The sequence below is a fragment of the Bemisia tabaci genome, chromosome 1 (assembly GCF_918797505.1).
Source record: "Bemisia tabaci chromosome 1, PGI_BMITA_v3".
NCBI lineage: Eukaryota > Metazoa > Arthropoda > Insecta > Hemiptera > Aleyrodidae > Bemisia > Bemisia tabaci.
The window spans coordinates 91,121,327-91,138,719 of record NC_092793.1 but is presented as its reverse complement, the minus strand read 5'-3'; the positions used below and the strand labels follow the sequence as shown (position 1 = coordinate 91,138,719).

General features: G+C 39.8%; 1 protein-coding gene across 1 annotated transcript in view; it reads right to left on the bottom strand.

The window, feature by feature from the left end:
* Dhc64C (dynein heavy chain, cytoplasmic) overlaps nucleotides 1–17,393 on the bottom strand; it is a 196,692-nt gene that overhangs the window by 131,451 nt on the left and 47,848 nt on the right. The window contains 4 exon segments of the mRNA XM_072306491.1: nucleotides 5,629–5,781; nucleotides 10,554–10,697; nucleotides 15,495–15,758; nucleotides 16,606–16,677. Coding sequence (XP_072162592.1) covers nucleotides 5,629–5,781; nucleotides 10,554–10,697; nucleotides 15,495–15,758; nucleotides 16,606–16,677 — 633 coding nt within the window.

Genomic DNA, 17,393 nt, shown 5'->3' with positions numbered 1-17,393 from the left:
TAAGAAAACGTTAATTTCAAGACCAAAAAATTAAGTTAGAAAAATAAAGGAGGATGATTTCGGTAGGAAATTTTATGTTCTTTCCGTTGGTTATTTTGTTTTTTCGTGAGATGAACCATTGAGGAGATATTTGCAAAAATCTAATTGTGGGTTTCCTCAATTTTGAAAAATTCAAAATGGCGGCGCCCTGAGGACCAGCTAATTTTCCTGACGTTAATATGTGCCATTTTCGGGCTTCTTCAGCAACTGGGAATCGAAAAAATTGGTTTGGTTCGAAGGACAGAACCCATGTTGACCGGTGTTGTGAGTAAACAAACACTAGACGCTCACTGTTTTGTTGATTTCCTCTCCACCTAGACCCTCCACCAGAGGTGTGCTCCACAGCATACGATACAAGACTCACATCTCACCCCCACCCCTCTTTCTGCTATCTCTCTCCGCTGTGTTCCATCATCATGCTTGCACTAACGCTGCAGCACAAACTCAGTTGAATTACGATTAATTTATCTTTCTGCATTATCGCAATCTCTGAAGATTTTTGCACAGGTTTAAGCTTATCTTACATTGCAGTCTGCACAGATGCAAATGGATTCCTCCTTAGTATTGAAAAACAATGATTCACCCTGGCTTGTCTGAGACGTACAGTAGATACAATAATATTCAAGAGAGCCCTCCCTTGAGCTCAAATTTAATCGAAATAGTTGAGGACAAGAGAGAAAAAACTCCTAATGGAAGAAATTGGTTCAAATTTAGCGGATGCTAATCGCTTGCCATTAGAGTTAGGCTCAGGTAGTTAACATTAGTCTAACAGAATTCGATAGCATAATAATATAAAATTCAACTTGGCAAAGAATTCGATCTAATGGTGGTTGACTGTAACAAGTGATGAGAAATTCAGATATTAAAACTGGGTAGAAAAGAGATCTAAAGAACAGTAACTACTGAAATTCTCAAAAAAATTCAGGATTCCATGAAGACTTTTCCTGACTAAAATTGAGGTTTAAGAACCTCCTGAAAAACTCTCAAATACATGAAGTACTTTCTGAAAACTTTATTCTGACCTAGGCTGAGCTGTATAGACCTTTGTACTACTCTCACTTAAAGTCTAAAAATCTTCAGTTTCTCTTCTATACAGGAACTGCACTCGCTTCATGCATTCTTTAACATTAATTTCATAAATTATCTTGTTTAACACTCCTCCTTAGAAAATGTAGACGACCTGCCTAGAGATATGCCTTGGTCCTTGAAAAATTTTTAACTTTCAAATCTTACCAGTTACACGACTTTATTAAAACTAATTTTATTATTAATTGGTAAAGAATATAATGAATGTAATTGTTCAAGTTGCTGACATGGGTCCAACCATCGCCGGCATCATCGTCGGCCGGCACCGCGCCGCGTGCGCGCTCTTCCCCGCGACCAGCGTTCTCCTCCTTCACCTCGCGGCTACGATCCTCTGCGATCCACAAGCCCTATCTCGCGGCTCTGCCTCACCGGTCACCGCGAGATAACAATCGCGAGCCCGTTCTAGACCGTTCTGCCGCATTTTCCATCGAGAACAATGGAGTCACAAGAATGAGCTGGGACCAGAGACAAGAGACCCTCCACTGGCCTCCTAACGACAGGTGGAAGATTTTACTTTCGGGGATTCAACAGTTCCTTATGGACAATTATTAGGGAGCAACAGTCATCACCTCAATTTCGGCTGTTGACCTACCTACATGGTCGATGATGAGCTTCGGGTGACGTCATGAGCCAAACAAGTCTCGCAAACTTCGGCCATTTTCGACTTGTTTGCAAAACGAAACTGCCAACACGTTGTTAAACATCAACCATGTAGGTAAGTCAACAGTAGAACGCTGAAGTCCCGAAAGTAAAAGCTTCCACAATGGCCAAGATACTAGTGGAGGGTCTCTTGTCTCTGGCTGGGACGCCGATGAAGTTACTATTTGAGACTGCTTTGTGCAGTACTCCTGAGACTAGTGTGCGCATGTAACAATGAGTTATGCGCAGGTTCCCAGCTCCAGGCTCCGCTCAGAATATACAGGTATAAAATTTATTTCACAAAAACCGGGAGTTTTGTAAATTTTTTAATTAGTTATGACAATGCACAGCTAGTCTTAACGACTTTAAATTTTTTGACGAGTCACAAGCAAAAACTCTTTAGATTCTTGAAGTAGAGTGTCTACTGAGTCATTTAAGCCAAAAAGAAAAAAATTCTGTCGAGCTCCTGGAAAATAAAGTCGATTTAAAGGTATTTTTGGGCTAAAATAGCCAAATTACCCATAGCAAGGCCCGTCATATTAATTAAAAACTTGTTTTCTTCCTGGGTATAATGCCCAAGTTTCTTAAATATGCATATTTTAAGCTTCCGATTACTTAAACTACCAATTTTAACCAAATGGTAAATTTTGGGGCCCTAAAATGAGCCCTCAGAGCCAAAAATTGCAAACATTTTTGAAAACTTCGGATTTTCAGGGGGGTGTTTTTTTTTAACGTTGTTTTTTCTACAGTCGTCAATGAGTAATTCTGAAGGGCATTTTCGATTACATAATTGAAATTTTGACTGTTCAGGTGAAGGGGGAAGGGGGCACCAGGCTTTGCTCTGCCATTCTCACAGTTTCTGAAAACGCTTGAAAATTCCCTATTACATTGGAAGTCCAAAATATCCCTTTTTATTCATTAATTACTGTATCTGATATTATAAAATATGCAGCAGGAGTTACTGCCCCCCCCCTCCTCCTCCCTACGAGATGCATGTAAACCTTGATCTTACTACGCGCGCTACCGGATCCTTGCTTTTCGCATCCGGGCATTTGCAGGATAAACTTGTAGCATAAACATGTCCATTTTTATGTAATGCTAAAGACCGCCAAATGTTTTATTGCAAATGCCCGGATCTACTGTACAACGGACTGCCATCACGCGAAAAGCAAGGATCCGTTAGCGCGCGCAGTAAGATCAAGGTTTCCATGCATCTCGTAGTGAGGAGGAGGGGGGGGCAGTAACTCCTGCTGCATATTTCATAATATCAGAAGCAGTAATTAATGAATTAAAAAGGGATATTTTGGACTTCCAATGTATTAGGGAACTTTCAAGCGTTTTCGTAGCGCGCGCAGTGAGATCAAGGTTTCCATGCATCGCGTAGTGAGGAGAAGGGGGGGGCAGTAACTCCTGCTGCATATTTTATAATATCAGATACAGTAATTAATGAATAAAAAGGGATATTTTGGACTTCCAATGTAATAGGGAATTTTCAAGCGTTTTCAGAAACTGTGAGAATGGCAAAGCAAAGCCTGGTGCCCCCTTCCCCCTTCACCTGAACAGTCAAAATTTCAATTATGTAATCGAAAATGCCCTTCAGAATTACTCATTGACGACTGTAGAAAAAACAACGTTAAAAAAAAAACACCCCCCTGAAAATCCGAAGTTTTCAAAAATGTTTGCAATTTTTGGCTCTGAGGGCTCATTTTAGGCCCCCAAAATTTACCATATGGTTAAAATGGAGAATTTGCAAGGGTCTAAAATTTGATGAATTTCCTGTTTAAGTGGAATCCTCTGAGTGAACTGAACACGAAGATACCCTTGATTCATAAATTGAGCAATTATTAGAGGTGATATGACAAAATGACCGATTCCGCTAAAATACATGTGTTTAAATGGGAAATGCCGCCAGATGACGTCACAAGGCGGCACATTTTCTCACTTTTAAATCAATTTTTCTCCAATTTCCCATGTCAGAAAAAAATTATGAAAAATATTGCGAACTCAGCTCATTAGGCACTTTCAGATGAAGCAATAAAAAAATTGCATGCAAATTCTCCATTGGTAGTTTAAGTAATCAGAGGCTTAAAATATGCATGTTTAAGAAACTTGGGCATTATACCCAGGAAGAAAACAAGTTTTTAAATAATATGACGGGCCTTGCTATGGGTAATTTGGCTATTTTAGCCCAAAAATACCTTTAAATCGACTTTATTTTCCAGGAGCTCGACAGAATTTTTTTCTTTTTGGCTTAAATGACTCAGTAGACACTCTACTTCAAGAATCTGAAGAGTTTTTGCTTGTGACTCGTCAAAAAATTTAAAGTCATTAAGACCAGCTGTGAATGGTTTACATGGTTAGCCGAAATTCGCAAAAATAATAATCAATTTAATTAATAAATCTCGAAAACCACTGATAGCTCGCGATTCTCTCATAAGCCGCCGTGTTAAAAAATGCTGTTTGGTTCAGACTCGGTCCACACTTTACGGCAAACAAGGGGCTTAAAATTTCCCATTCATGGATTGACTTCACTGGCAGTTTATTGTGACTCTATGGCATTTTCTAGTCGTTAGATTTAGACCACTTCCCAGCAGTGTGGTGCAGCCCATGAGAAATGTGATCCGCCATACACCAGTGCTGGAGTTCTCACTCGCTTGATAGGAGTACTATCCTGCAGAGCTGTTCCAGCTTAACAGATTCACCTCCTATTAATCATTTCAGTATCACCAGAATAATTAACAAGACGTTGTCACCACACCAGAAGCGGTTACCGCATCTTGGATAAAGACCTGTAGAGCAGTTACCTCATTGGCTACACAGCGTAGGGCTCCGGTTTGCATCAAGCTACTTCACTGTCCAGCCACAGAGCTGTTGACTGACTCCTATGTTTGAAAAGATTTCAGCACTGCATGGAGCAAACGTTCAATTGTTCTGCAGTGATATATGCCAAAAGCGATTTGCTTAAATAAGCCCTTGAGGTATCCCTTGGAAGGTCTTCACCGAGCCTCGAGCACAAAAAGAAGCACATCCTGCACTCACCGCGGACTGCCTACAAGCCAGGCGACCAGTGCTCGGCTTGGGTGATTGCCCGCTGTCAGGCGCAAGTCAGCATCTTCAAGCCCTTGGAGAGCCCGGTTCTTTTCTGGCCTTACAACCCAGATCTGCTCTTCAGCCAGTGCGCTTTTTTTTCACATGCTTGCACGCACAGTAATTGAATAGCAGCTACACAATTCACATTTCCAATTTTTTAAGCATCTCTTCTTGTCAGCATACCAACTACCAGTGTTTAAGAATTATTTTATGGAACCAAAGAGATGCAGATGAATATACAAACTTGTAATTTGTAAGCATAAAATCTCACAAGAATTACGATGAGCACATAAAAAAATCTGAGATTCACTGCATAATGAGGTCCATACCTAAAAAATTCGCCAGACTGTTATCAATCTTGCTCACACTCGACTATCACTGTTTTGAGGCAAATATTTTCTCCCGATGTGTGTGTGTATATATATAAAATGTAATAAAAAGGTTGGAAAGTACTCGTGATTTTTGTTTAATTATTGATTATTACAACCGTGAACTCTTTATTATATATATATATATATAAAAGAAAAAGGCAAATGCCTTATATTTATTGAAATCGTTCATTCAAAACATGGGACATAGTTTGCAAGATTAATTGAATGATTAGATTCCGTTTCTAACATCTCACTCTGGGCCGAACTGATAGCCAATGAAGGAAGAAAATAGCATCTCTACTTGTATCAGGATGAATGAAGGCTTCAATGCGAAGTTCAGGAGTGAGCGTAACTACATATTCCCATGTTTCTATACCAAATATTCTGACATTCCACCACTAACCTGATATCGAGTGCTTTGAAGACGAGTCTGGGAAGTGACAACAGCTTGCCAGGCAAAAAACTGCTGCATTATTTGGAACCTGGCTTCATCAATGCTTGGATACAAGTACATGATCTGGTTTGTGATTCTCACTTCGTATACAGAGGCTGCGATCTAATGGAAAAAAGATATGAGAAACGCATTAGATAGGACCCTTTAGGGTAAGAATGATGATGGATTCTTGAGACAAAATATTTGATTACCAACCCTGATTTTCTTCAAGATCAAATTTTAAGGCCTGTTGTGCTAAAAGGATCATAAGAAATACATACAGGGTGTCCCAAAAGTCCGTAATCCCCCCCCCCCCCTGGTAACTATTGAATGTTAAGAGATAGAAGAACGAAACTTAGGGAATGTTTTTATTCCAAAGGGAACCATCTTTTAGGGGGGTCAAAATTTTTGCCCCTTCCTCAGGGGGGGCGGGGGGGATATTCCTCTTGTTCAAGTAAAATATCTTCAATGTATATTTAAAATTTCCGTATCTATTGAATTTAAATGTGATTTTGAGTTAGTGACGAAAATCGACTCTTAATTCATTGTTATTAAAAATTCTGATAGCATAATTGTACCATTAGATTACAAAGCTAAGAAATTCCTGTTGACTTTAAAGCGCTGCGAATTAGTAGATCAGAGAGCATTGAAGTTTAAATAAAGTTTTTCTTTCACTGATTTGTCAACATCGTCTGAACAACTCGAATAGTAGGATAAACTGTTTGCTTTGGTACTGGAACTGATTTTCCTCAGGATAGCCACAAAATTTATGAGGTAGATCTTACCAGATAACACTAATTCCTGGTTCATAAAGTTATACAACATTGCCCCCCCCCCCCCCCCATAAAAAAAAATTAGTGATCAGAGAACAAATCCTTGTATAATCATCGAAAGTTCTTATGATAAATCAAAAAAAGTTGCAGAATATATCAGTCCAGGCGTTCAGCCATGTTAAAATATGATTGATGTGCTTAGTATTAAGTATGGAGTTTCAGGTTAAATGCGAATTTACCACCTTATGCTCATTGATACAGTCAAATTGACGACAAATTCGTAATCAGTGAGTGTGACCCAAAAAACCCACTGGAGACTTACATTAAATGTCATCATCGGTGATATTCTAATTAAAGCCACGTAGATCGGGCGCTGGAACCAATGTGCGACGCGACGCGATGGTCGGGATATGCGCCGGTAGTTCCTCGCGAAGCCGAGCGAGAGCGCCGCCGTTCTCCGCAATCGAACGCAGTAGTCAGTTGACCCGGCAACTCGAGCCTGAGACCGCCCGCACCCAATGGGCCTGTTGCGCCATTTTTTTCATAGCTTTAATCGAAAGAACTAACCCTCCTGATGTCACAGGAATTTTCCCGGAATTTTTTGATCACCGGAAACCCCCAACAAATCAACTTAAAAACGCCTGAAAATCCAGATTTACGCGGAAACGTATCCGGTGCACTCGTTACGTCACATCTCATGACAAACCTGGTCTTTTCATCACTTACAATGTATTTTCCCGTGAGGAATTGGCAGCCGCTTTCGTTTACCAGACTTATCAATACATTTTTTTGCATGGTGTTACATTAAAAACACACTGAATTTTAAAGTAACATAAGTGTATAAAACGTGCGAACGTTCTGAATAATATGAAGATGTTTGTTGAAGAGTTAAGAATGATTTACACGCATTGAGAGAATATCCATGGTTTGAGCGTTGGACTGCCGGAGTGTGTTCTGAATTAATAAGTAACAATGTATACCGTTACAGCTTTTAACATGATCTTAAGGCACTAAACAATTGATTTACAAAAAAAACTTACCTTCAAATAGTGACAAGAAAGTAAAAACTCACGAAAATGACTAAATTTTGGGCTAGCGTGCATGTCTGTTATCACTACGGCAGATATAAACAATGGCCCATTGTCTACAGTTTTCCTTAAAAATAGGGTTTATCCTATCGGTTCTTCTCTATCTAATAAAGGTTTTAGACATTTAAACGTCCAAGAAATGCATTTATGAATTTCATTTAGATAAAAAAAAATCATCGATTGACTCGATACTTGCATTTGAAAAGCGACTGCCAATTCCTTGCGGGAAAATACATTGTAAGTGATGAAAAGACCAGGTTTGTCATGAGATGTGACGTAACGAGTGTACCGAATCCGTTCCCGCGTAAAAGTGACCGTTTCAAATGGGTCGCTTCAAAAAACAGCTTTTTTGAATTTGCAAGGTCAATTCAAGCTTTTTTCGTAGCGCCATCGTTCTTTTTGTGAAAGGACCCCGCACACCATTTATGGGCAAGTGCACCACGATGGATCTTTAATTTTTTTATTGCAATCGATTCTCCTCAAGATGCTGATCAACATTCGTCGTTGCACCAACTTTCTACGATGCACCGTTTTCGTTCAATACGCCCGGAACGCCTCGGTTATTCGGCAATAAAGAGTTAAAAATAACAAGGCATTCGAGAGCAAGTCTGATGTGAAAAAAACGTAGCGAGTGTCCGTCTTCTTATCTATTTCTGCCTACTCTGGGGCTATCCCTCTCCCGCTCTCGTCCGGTTGCCGTTCACTGTTCATCTCTGACTTTCCTGTTCTTATGCTCAAGAATCTGATTTGGATGGTCGAGCAAAACTGCGTGCAGAATCCGAGATAAGATTGCCGCTCGGTGCTAGAGTTCCCCTGATTTCCTCGATGACACACAGCCGACCGTTCACTCGAGTGCTGAAATGCGGAATCTTTCTGACGCTTATCACCGAATGATTGAATCTTCTCGGGCGTTTTTCGCGAAAACGGTGCATCGTAGAAAGTTGTCCCAGTTATAACTTTGGATCAGCATCTTGAAGAAAATCGATTGCAATAAAAAAAATTGAAGATCCATTGTGGTGCACTTTCCCATAAGAGGTGTGCAGAGTCCTTTGCCATTGGAACCAGATATCAATTTGCAAAACCCCACACCTTGCAACAGGCCCATTATACGAAAGAAAAAAAAAACACGAAAAATCAGAAAAATCCCTGACCAGCACCAAAATTCCCTGACTTTTGCCGGTTTTCCCGGTCGCTAACAATCCTGTTTAAATCTGACAGCTTTTTGGGGTTTCTGCAGTTTATTTCTTGAAACAGAGAGCCTTTAACAGGGTTGCCACAGAATTTAGTAAAGGAAATTCCCTGACAATTGAAGATGTGACGGATGGTTAAGAAGGCGTAATTGAAAATAGTTTTCTGGAAAAATTTCTAGTTCAAAGTCTCAAACCCATTCTGAAAAGCAAATGAGGGTGATTTTACAAAGTTCCCCAAACATTTTCGTCATTTTCCCTGACATTTCCCAGTTTTCCCTGACTGTGGCAACCCTGCTTTTATTCAATAAAAGCTAAGCCTTTCCCTTTTGACAGTGAGAAAATGAGAACCATTATTGAAAAATTCCCTCATTTAGAGAAATTAATTCAACTTTGCTTGAAAAATAGCATTGCATAAAAAAGAAAACGCCAGGAAGGTAGTGCCTTAATGTGCAGTGGAACCCTTAATTGTCCTACACTTGGATTTTTCGCAATATTTCCTTTCAACTTTGCTTTCCTTCGATACATGTGTTTCTTAATTTAATTCTTCAGATACTCATTTTTCCAACTATATTTGAGTTTAATTTAGCAGCCTTGTCAACTTATGGAGGCTTACAAGCTTCTTTCATGGATTTCCCGAAACTAAAACAAACATAAGTTTATTCCTCCTCCTTAGCTCGTTCTAGTGGTAGAATCAGCTGGACCTGATGATAATAAAAGGTACTGAGAATCCATGAACCCATTTGGGCCCCAGCTCTTATCTATCTTAAATAAAATTATGACCGTTAATATTTTATTTATGAAATAATGTAACATAATATTACATTACAAATAGCGGTAGGAAGTAGCCTTGATTGGACTCATTTTTGTTCAAAATTCCGTAGAGTTTCTGCGCATTTTAGGGTTGGTACAATCCTCTACCTGTATAAATCCATTGTTATGCCAATTCTAACGTATGCATCTCCAATATGGTCTTCTCATACACGCCAAGGGTGGGATGAAATCGAATACGTCCAGCACCATGTGCTTCGTTTTTTGTCATTTAAGTTAAATCAGCCCATGTCCATATATGACCACGACTATAGTAAGATCTCTGAGGCTTTGAACGTCCCGACGTTGGAGTCTAGGCATCATACCTATGACCTCGCTTTGGCGTTCAGAGTCCTTGGAGGTCATATTTCGGCTCAGATCTGTCTCAGCTGTTTCAGGTGAGGGAGGTCAACTACTCCCTGAGAGTTGCCCGTCCTTTATTTGACAACCCCGCCAGGACTTCTTACCGTTTCCACTCGGTGGTTGTCAGAGTAAAGAGGCGGTGGAACCTACTGTCGCCTGGGCTAGCTGATGCAAGTCTGGAGACGAACCTGTTTAAGTCTAGGGTCAAGGACTACTTTTTGAAATACTATGTTCCCTATTAGTTATATTCATTGTATTGTACTTTTGTTTGTTTTGTTTTATTTGTCAGTTGAGTCTATCATTTGTTCAGCTGTTTTGCTCTTTTTTGTTAATTACTTTGTAATTGGGCAACTTGCCCGTTTTGTATAATAAATAAATAAATAAAATTCAATGCCGCTACTGGCTACCACCTCTCTTAAAAATGTTGATCCCTCTAAACAAGAGTCAAAGGAGGAGACACAAAGAAACACCCTTTGACACTTTCAGTCAGTAGGCCAAGACTGACAATAGGTCAGAAAAACTGCCAGTTTCACCAAGATTGCTTGGGTCATGAGCCACAAGTAGGGTCCTTCGATGTCTCCACTTCAGCTGAGTAAAACTGAGGAAAGGGAAACAGTATGCAAAAAATTTTAGTGGCATGCATTTATGATGCTTGCATGAAAACATGAGTTCACCTGAGGGTCCCCTCCTGGTTTATGTGTTGGTTGTGAGGGCGCATCAGTATCCATGCTAAGATCTATCTCGACTTTCTTTCCTTCTAAGGCGTCCGTCCACGCCTCAATACCTGCCTTCAGTCTTGCCGCAAGATTTTTCTCAACCTGATTCAAAAGATTTTCACTCCATCAAAAATTGAAAAGTTTGACTTGAAATTTACGCACAGTATTGAATGAGATAATATGAAACATCCTCTTTACTCTACTTCCATAAGCTAACCATTTGCAATGGACATCAATTCTCTCCGGAGGTCAGAGGATGGATATCAGAATACAAAGGGTTTTCTTTGTTTGTTATGGGAGTTGTTCAGCACTGACAGTAGATGGCGTGAGGATCACACTTTTGTGTCATGCCTTGCATCATTCTCATGACGGCGTTTCGATGCTGTCTTGGATTTTGCGGAATGCTAGGTTGGGTTTACAGACGAGTGTGATCTACTGATGATGTCTAAAAAAGCCCAAAATGTTATAGGTCTCTCAGCATGAACTCAACTTAATCCTCCAATGCAAGCTGCCAGAGCTGAAAACTCTCCCTGCTCAGTCTTGTACTGGTACTCATTAGAGCTCAAAAAGTTTTTTTGACCCTAATTGAAGTTAATGAAATTTCTTGGCTTTGTTTTCCCTGCAAAATGGTGTGGATCCAGCACTATTTCGCCATCTTGTTAGAATGTACATATGTAAAAAACATATACACAGAAAAAGAGAAAGTTTACAAAATAAAATACGTTCATCAAGATGTTATCCATAATCCAGCAGTGTTGACTTACAGCATGAGTTCAACAAGTCTTTCGACAATATTAACAAGGTTAATCCATGTGTAGATTTACAGATTCTCATGAACAGAAATTTTATTGGAAAACTAGCCTTGCGAGTTGCATCTACCCCTCGGAAGATCAGACCGGAAAACACGGCGGGGGGACCGGAGACCCGCCTGCTGGGGTTCCGGACGTGGGACATGGGGAGGCCGTGGCACAGGGCCAGAAATCCATTGGTCGTGTCAGACTGGAAATAATTTTATTATACAGGGTGGCCCAGACCTAACGTACCAGGCCTTTCTTCCGAAGGAAAAGTGGTTTCTGAGTTCTGAAAGGTGGATAGTTGAAAAGGAAATCAACCCCAAGGAATTCGAATTTCATGTTTTCGGAAGCCTCCCGCCCTCTTGCAGGGAGTATTTTGGGAGATAACCCCAGTATCTGGAAATTGCAGAGAGAATGTGGTAGGATAAGTTCAAAAATGAAATTTACGCAAAATTTCAAGAAGAGTCCTAAAAACCGTTCTTCGAAAGCTCAATTTTGAGCCGAATTAGAGCCTATCAAAAGAGTAGATTACCTACCCTGCTTCAGCTCCCCGCGCACAACGCTAGTTTTCTTCAAAATTAATGGAAAATCCCCGGAAAAGTTGCAAAGTAGGGTAATTTTTCACAAGAAACACGAATTCTTAGGTCCTAGCCCTCTAAAAAGCTCCCCGGGGCCACGTGGAGAGGGGGCCCGGGGCCTGGGCTAGGGTGGATCGAAATTTTCAACTTTAAGAGGGGAAATGCGTAACTTCGAAAAAAAGTTGTCAAACGGACCCCATATGAAGTACCGTTCGCCGCATAAAATTGAGTCCCGAAAAGGCCCAAATCTTTAATCCGTTTTATTAAAGGTACAAACACATGTTTCCACACAGATTTTGTCAAATTGTGAGCCTATAGGCCGAAAATTTCGTCCGTTTTGACGTATCGTGCACGAGTAAAGCACAGTTGGCCTGTTATCCCCCGGTAACTAGTCGGTAGCGCCCTCCAGAATGGCCCATCTACAGTAATGTCGTTAAAGAAAGTGTGGATAGTCAATTCCCAGTAGAATTTGCCGAATGAAGACCCCAAGTGCCAAAATTTCGTCCGTTTTGGCGTATTTATAACCGTTCACCCACAAACAAGCGGAAAGGGCGTTCGAGCGATGCACGGCGCGGATCGTCGCGCTGCGTCCACTCGGTGCCCGCTTTGACCGTTTGGGGCCGGCATAGTGCCGCCACGCGTTGCGTCGGGTTTCCCTGGACCGACCGGCCGGCCGAGGTGTCGAAATTTAAAGCTACCGAATCACCCGAGTGGTCCGATGATTGGTTTTGGAAAGGGACCTAGATCCATTGATCTTGATCTCGATACGATATCGGTACCTCGTTATTGTCGGGTACCAGTGCCATTGCAAAGAGATAGAAGAAACCATCGATTCGATAAATCGACAATTCCAACTACAGAATAAGGCTGGACGTGATTTAGTGAGTGATACATTTTTTGTGATTGCGGCGGCGGTTTCCTTGAAAACTGGCAACCCCGCCTCTATGCGAATTCCGACGGAAATTAGGCGACGTTGTTAACATCATGTCGCAAATGGTCAGTTTAGGATAAACTATGTAAAAAGACGTGATTAAATAAGTACTACTTTCAATTGTGATCGCAGCGGTGGTTTTCATTGAAAACCGGCAACACCACCGCTACTTGAATTTCTAAAAATGACGTGAAAGTTTCAAAAAAGCGTAAAACATGAACTGGCTCTTAGAATTTTGTTTTAACCAGGCGTTTTCCTTCAACACGGAGTCGCGAAACGTACTTAAACGAGCGTCAAAATCGGGCGTCAGGCGTGTTGCCGAATTTTTAAATCGCTGTAACTTGGATTCCCTAAGCCTCTCAGAGAAGTATAACACATCAATGGATGCGGAATCGAACGAACAATAATTCCGACAGGTTTTCATTCAATCCCCACCAACTGCAAACACACTTTTAGGCGATAACGTAATTTTTAATCATTGTGAAAATTAAAAAAATGGCCCAAACGTGGCAACAGTGGACTCGAATAAAATTTTCTTTTGCATAGGTCGATAGAGCAAAATTTTTTGCATATTTTGGTATAAATACGAGCTTTATAACTGCATTTTTGCGAAAGTTATGGATGTTTGAAGGTTACAACTTTAAAAAATGGCAACGCTGTTTCCCTGCGGTTTTTGCCTAAAAGCAGCCAGATGTAGGCCCAAAATGACCAGTTTAGGATAAACTACGTAGCTAGACGTGATTAAATGAGTACTACTTTCAATTGTGATCGCAGCGGTGGTTTTCATTGAAAAACGGCAACACCGCCGCTACTTGAATTTCTAAAAATGACATGAAAGTTTCAAAAAAGCTTAAAACATGAAATTTGTCGAATTTTGTTTTGTCTAGTCGTTTTGCTTCGACAAGAAGTCTCGAAACGTACTTAAACGAGCGTCAAAATCGGGCGTCTTTAAATCGCTGTAACTTGGATTCCCTAAGCCTCTCAGAAAAGTATATCATATCAATGGATGCAGAATCGAACGAACAACAATTCTGACAGGTTTTTATTCAATCCCCACCAACTACAAACACACTTTTAGGTGATAACGTGATTTTTAATAATTATGATGATTAAAAATATGGCCCAAACGTGGCAACAGTGGACTCGAATAAAATTTTCTTTTGCATAGGTCGATAGGGCAAAATTTTTTGCATATTTTGGTATAAATACAAGCTTTATAACTGCATTTTTGCGAAAGTTATGGATGTTTGAAGGTTACGACTGTAAAAAATGGCAACGCTGTTTCCCTGCGGTTTTTCTCTAAAAGCAGCCAGATGTAGGCCCAAAATGACCTATACAATCATCCCACAAAGTTTCGTACAATCCCTGCAGGGTCACTTTTTGGCCGTTTTGCATAACCCTCTTTGTGTTTTTAATGGAAAATTACCCTGAATTTGAAATTTTTCCAGATGTTTTCCGATAATTTTTAAGAAAACTAGGGTTGGGCGCGAAGGGGATAAATGGGGCCTGGGCCCCCTCCCCACATGGCCCCGGGGGAGCTTTTTTAGAGGGCTAGGACCTAAGAATTTGTGTTTTTTGTGAAAAATTACCCTACTTTGCAACTTTTTCCGGGATTTTCCGTTTATTTTGAAGAAAACTAGCGTTGTGCACGGGGAGCTGAAGCAGGGTAGGTAATCTACTCTTTTGAGAGGCTCTAATTCGCCTCAAAATTGAGCTTTCGAAGAACGGTTTTTAGGACTCTTCTTGAAATTTTGCGTAAATTTCATTTTTGAACTTATCCTACCACATTCTCTCTGCAATTTCCAGATACTGGGGTTATCTCCCAAAATACCTCCTGCAAGAGGGCGGAAGGCTTCCGAAAACATGAAATTCGAATTCCTTGAGGTCGATTCCCTTTTCAACCATCCTCCTTTCAGAACTCAGAAACCACTTTTCTTCGGAAAGAAGGCCTGGTACGGTAGGTCTGGGCCACCCTGTATCGATTATAATTTAGTTTTGGAGAGCCATATTTACAGTATTTTTTTGGATTTCTTGAACATAAGCATTGGAAAAAGATGAAATGAATCGTATAAAAATGAGTATTAAGATGATTCATCAAGCTCTCTGACGTGGTCAAACTGGCATGCAATATATCGCAGCGATTAGGTCCAAATGCTTGGCAGATTTTGAGCCTTTTACCAAAAACGGACGATAACCCCTGCGCATGAGCTTAAAGAATCCTATTAAACCAAAGAATTGGTAAAATTCAGAGAAATGAAAGCAGAATCCTGCAAGGAAAAAACCTCGCATTCGATACAGTTAACGATATCTGTATTGTATGGAGGTTTATCTCCTAACAGGATTCTGCTTTCACTTCTCTAAATTTTGCCAATTTTTTGGTTTAAAATGATTCTTTAAGCTCATGTGCAGAGGCTTTCATCCCTTTATGGCTAAAAGTTAAAAATCTGCCGATACTTTTGACCTAATTGATGCGATATATCGCATGCTAGTTCCACCACGTCAGAGAGCTTGACGAATCACCTTAAACACGCATGCATGTAAATACTTTCATACACATTTATTACTAAGATTAAAATTTTATGATTGTATATATTACCTCTTGATCAAGACGGCTGACCCAAATGTGAAGATTTGAGTATTGTCGAAGGGACAGATCATCAACTGAATGTTGAATTTTGGCTAAAATTTCTGAGAAAGTATTGGCAGAATATGGACAAGTTTCAAGTGAGCGAACATAACCTTCCAATTGTTCTTCAACAACCAAAACATCCTCAACTTTTTCTTGGAAGTTAAAGACTTGTTCTGCAAGGCGCTCGGTGTATCCATCCAGCTTATAGCTTTCAAAGATCATTTGCATGCCCTAAATAACCAAATTTACGAGAAAATTAGTTTATGGAATCCATCTTGGACTATGATGAGATCAGCAAACTCAAGGGAGTTGATTTAACTTTTGGCATTCATTTCTGATAGAAACTTACCAATTTTGAATTCATCTGGTTTTGAATGGCAGTGAATAAGCAAAGCAGATCATAACTTTTCAGGGCATCTACATTCGCCAAGAACTGAAAATTGGAAATATGGTGCTTCTTTCCGTTTTTCCATTACGTCCAATTAATGAGCATTCTAGGTCCTACTTCACCAAAAATACAAACTTTCAAATATTTCCGAATTTTGTAGCATTGATCATGAAAGTGCAGGCCAAGGACAACAAGCTAAGACTTTGAAAAGGTTCATGTATGTTAAAATGATCGAAAAGGGTGTATTAACACGACCCGAATTTCGAAAATTGGTGCTCCTCAACTGCAATCTCTCCTTGGGACTATCAAAGAGCCCTATGCAAAATTTCAACCCTAAAATCTGATAATTGCTAAAGCCTGCCATACAATAGATGAATTTTGAAATAGATAACTTGTTATTATAAATTGTTGTGAACCATCTGACATGTGCTACAAAAATTTATTCTTTCAACTGTACAAGAAAAAATAGAAAGAAAAAAACTCGAATTTTTATGGATCCAGCACAAGGGTGGTCCTTATTTTCAACTTCTTCAACTTTTCTCGAACCAATGAAGAATAAGTCTTAAAAACCCAAGGCCTACTTTCTTGGCGTTGTAGGTCTAAAAAATCAAGGAGTTGAAGTAAAATATTGCGGTATTTTGAAGTAAACAAGAAAAAATTCCAATAATACTGCCAAGAAAAGGAACTTACTTCCGCAACTAAATTTTGGACTTCCTTCCTTAGCCCAGCAACCAATGGAATTATTGTAGCTTTGTCTTCCACCTGCAAAAAGAAAAACAGATAAAGAAATAAGCAACTGATGAATTTTTGGGTACAAATCTGAAGAGACAGATTTTGGGCTCTCTATGATTGTTGACAAATATGGGGAAGGATTAAAGAGTAAGACGCTTTTTGATGGCAAAACTACATTCATACAGATTTTTACTTCTATTCAAGCATTGTTTTTATTAGTTTTCAAAAAGATTAAAGAGAGGGACCTTGCAGGAAATCAGCCAATTTTAATAGCCTTTATAGGGTTGCTACAGAAACACTAATTAAAGCGATAACACCCAATATTTATGAAATTGGGTAAAATTTTGGAAGTATTGCAGGTAGTACAATTTGGTGTAAAGAAGTGATCTTACACTTAAAATTCAGAGAGCATAGACTTTCACAGATAATGTTGATGAAAATAATCCTTTTTCAAATTTTAACCCATTGTTGCTGCTTTGTCTTGGTTCTATTTTCAATTCTTCATTTTGGGCTTCAGTACCTGATGGACTGACGGGAAAAGAGGAAAATGCAGTAGGTACCTCAGCTTTGATATAGGTTCAAGTTGATGTTGAGAGACAATTTAGAGCAGACTAATGATTTTTAAAAGATGCTGCGGTAAGTGCAAACCTTGTATGTTTCAAGCTCATAGATCACCATCAGATGTCCTTTGAAGAAATCGACTTTCGAATTTTCAATCAGCCCACTGATTTGGAATTGAGTTTTTT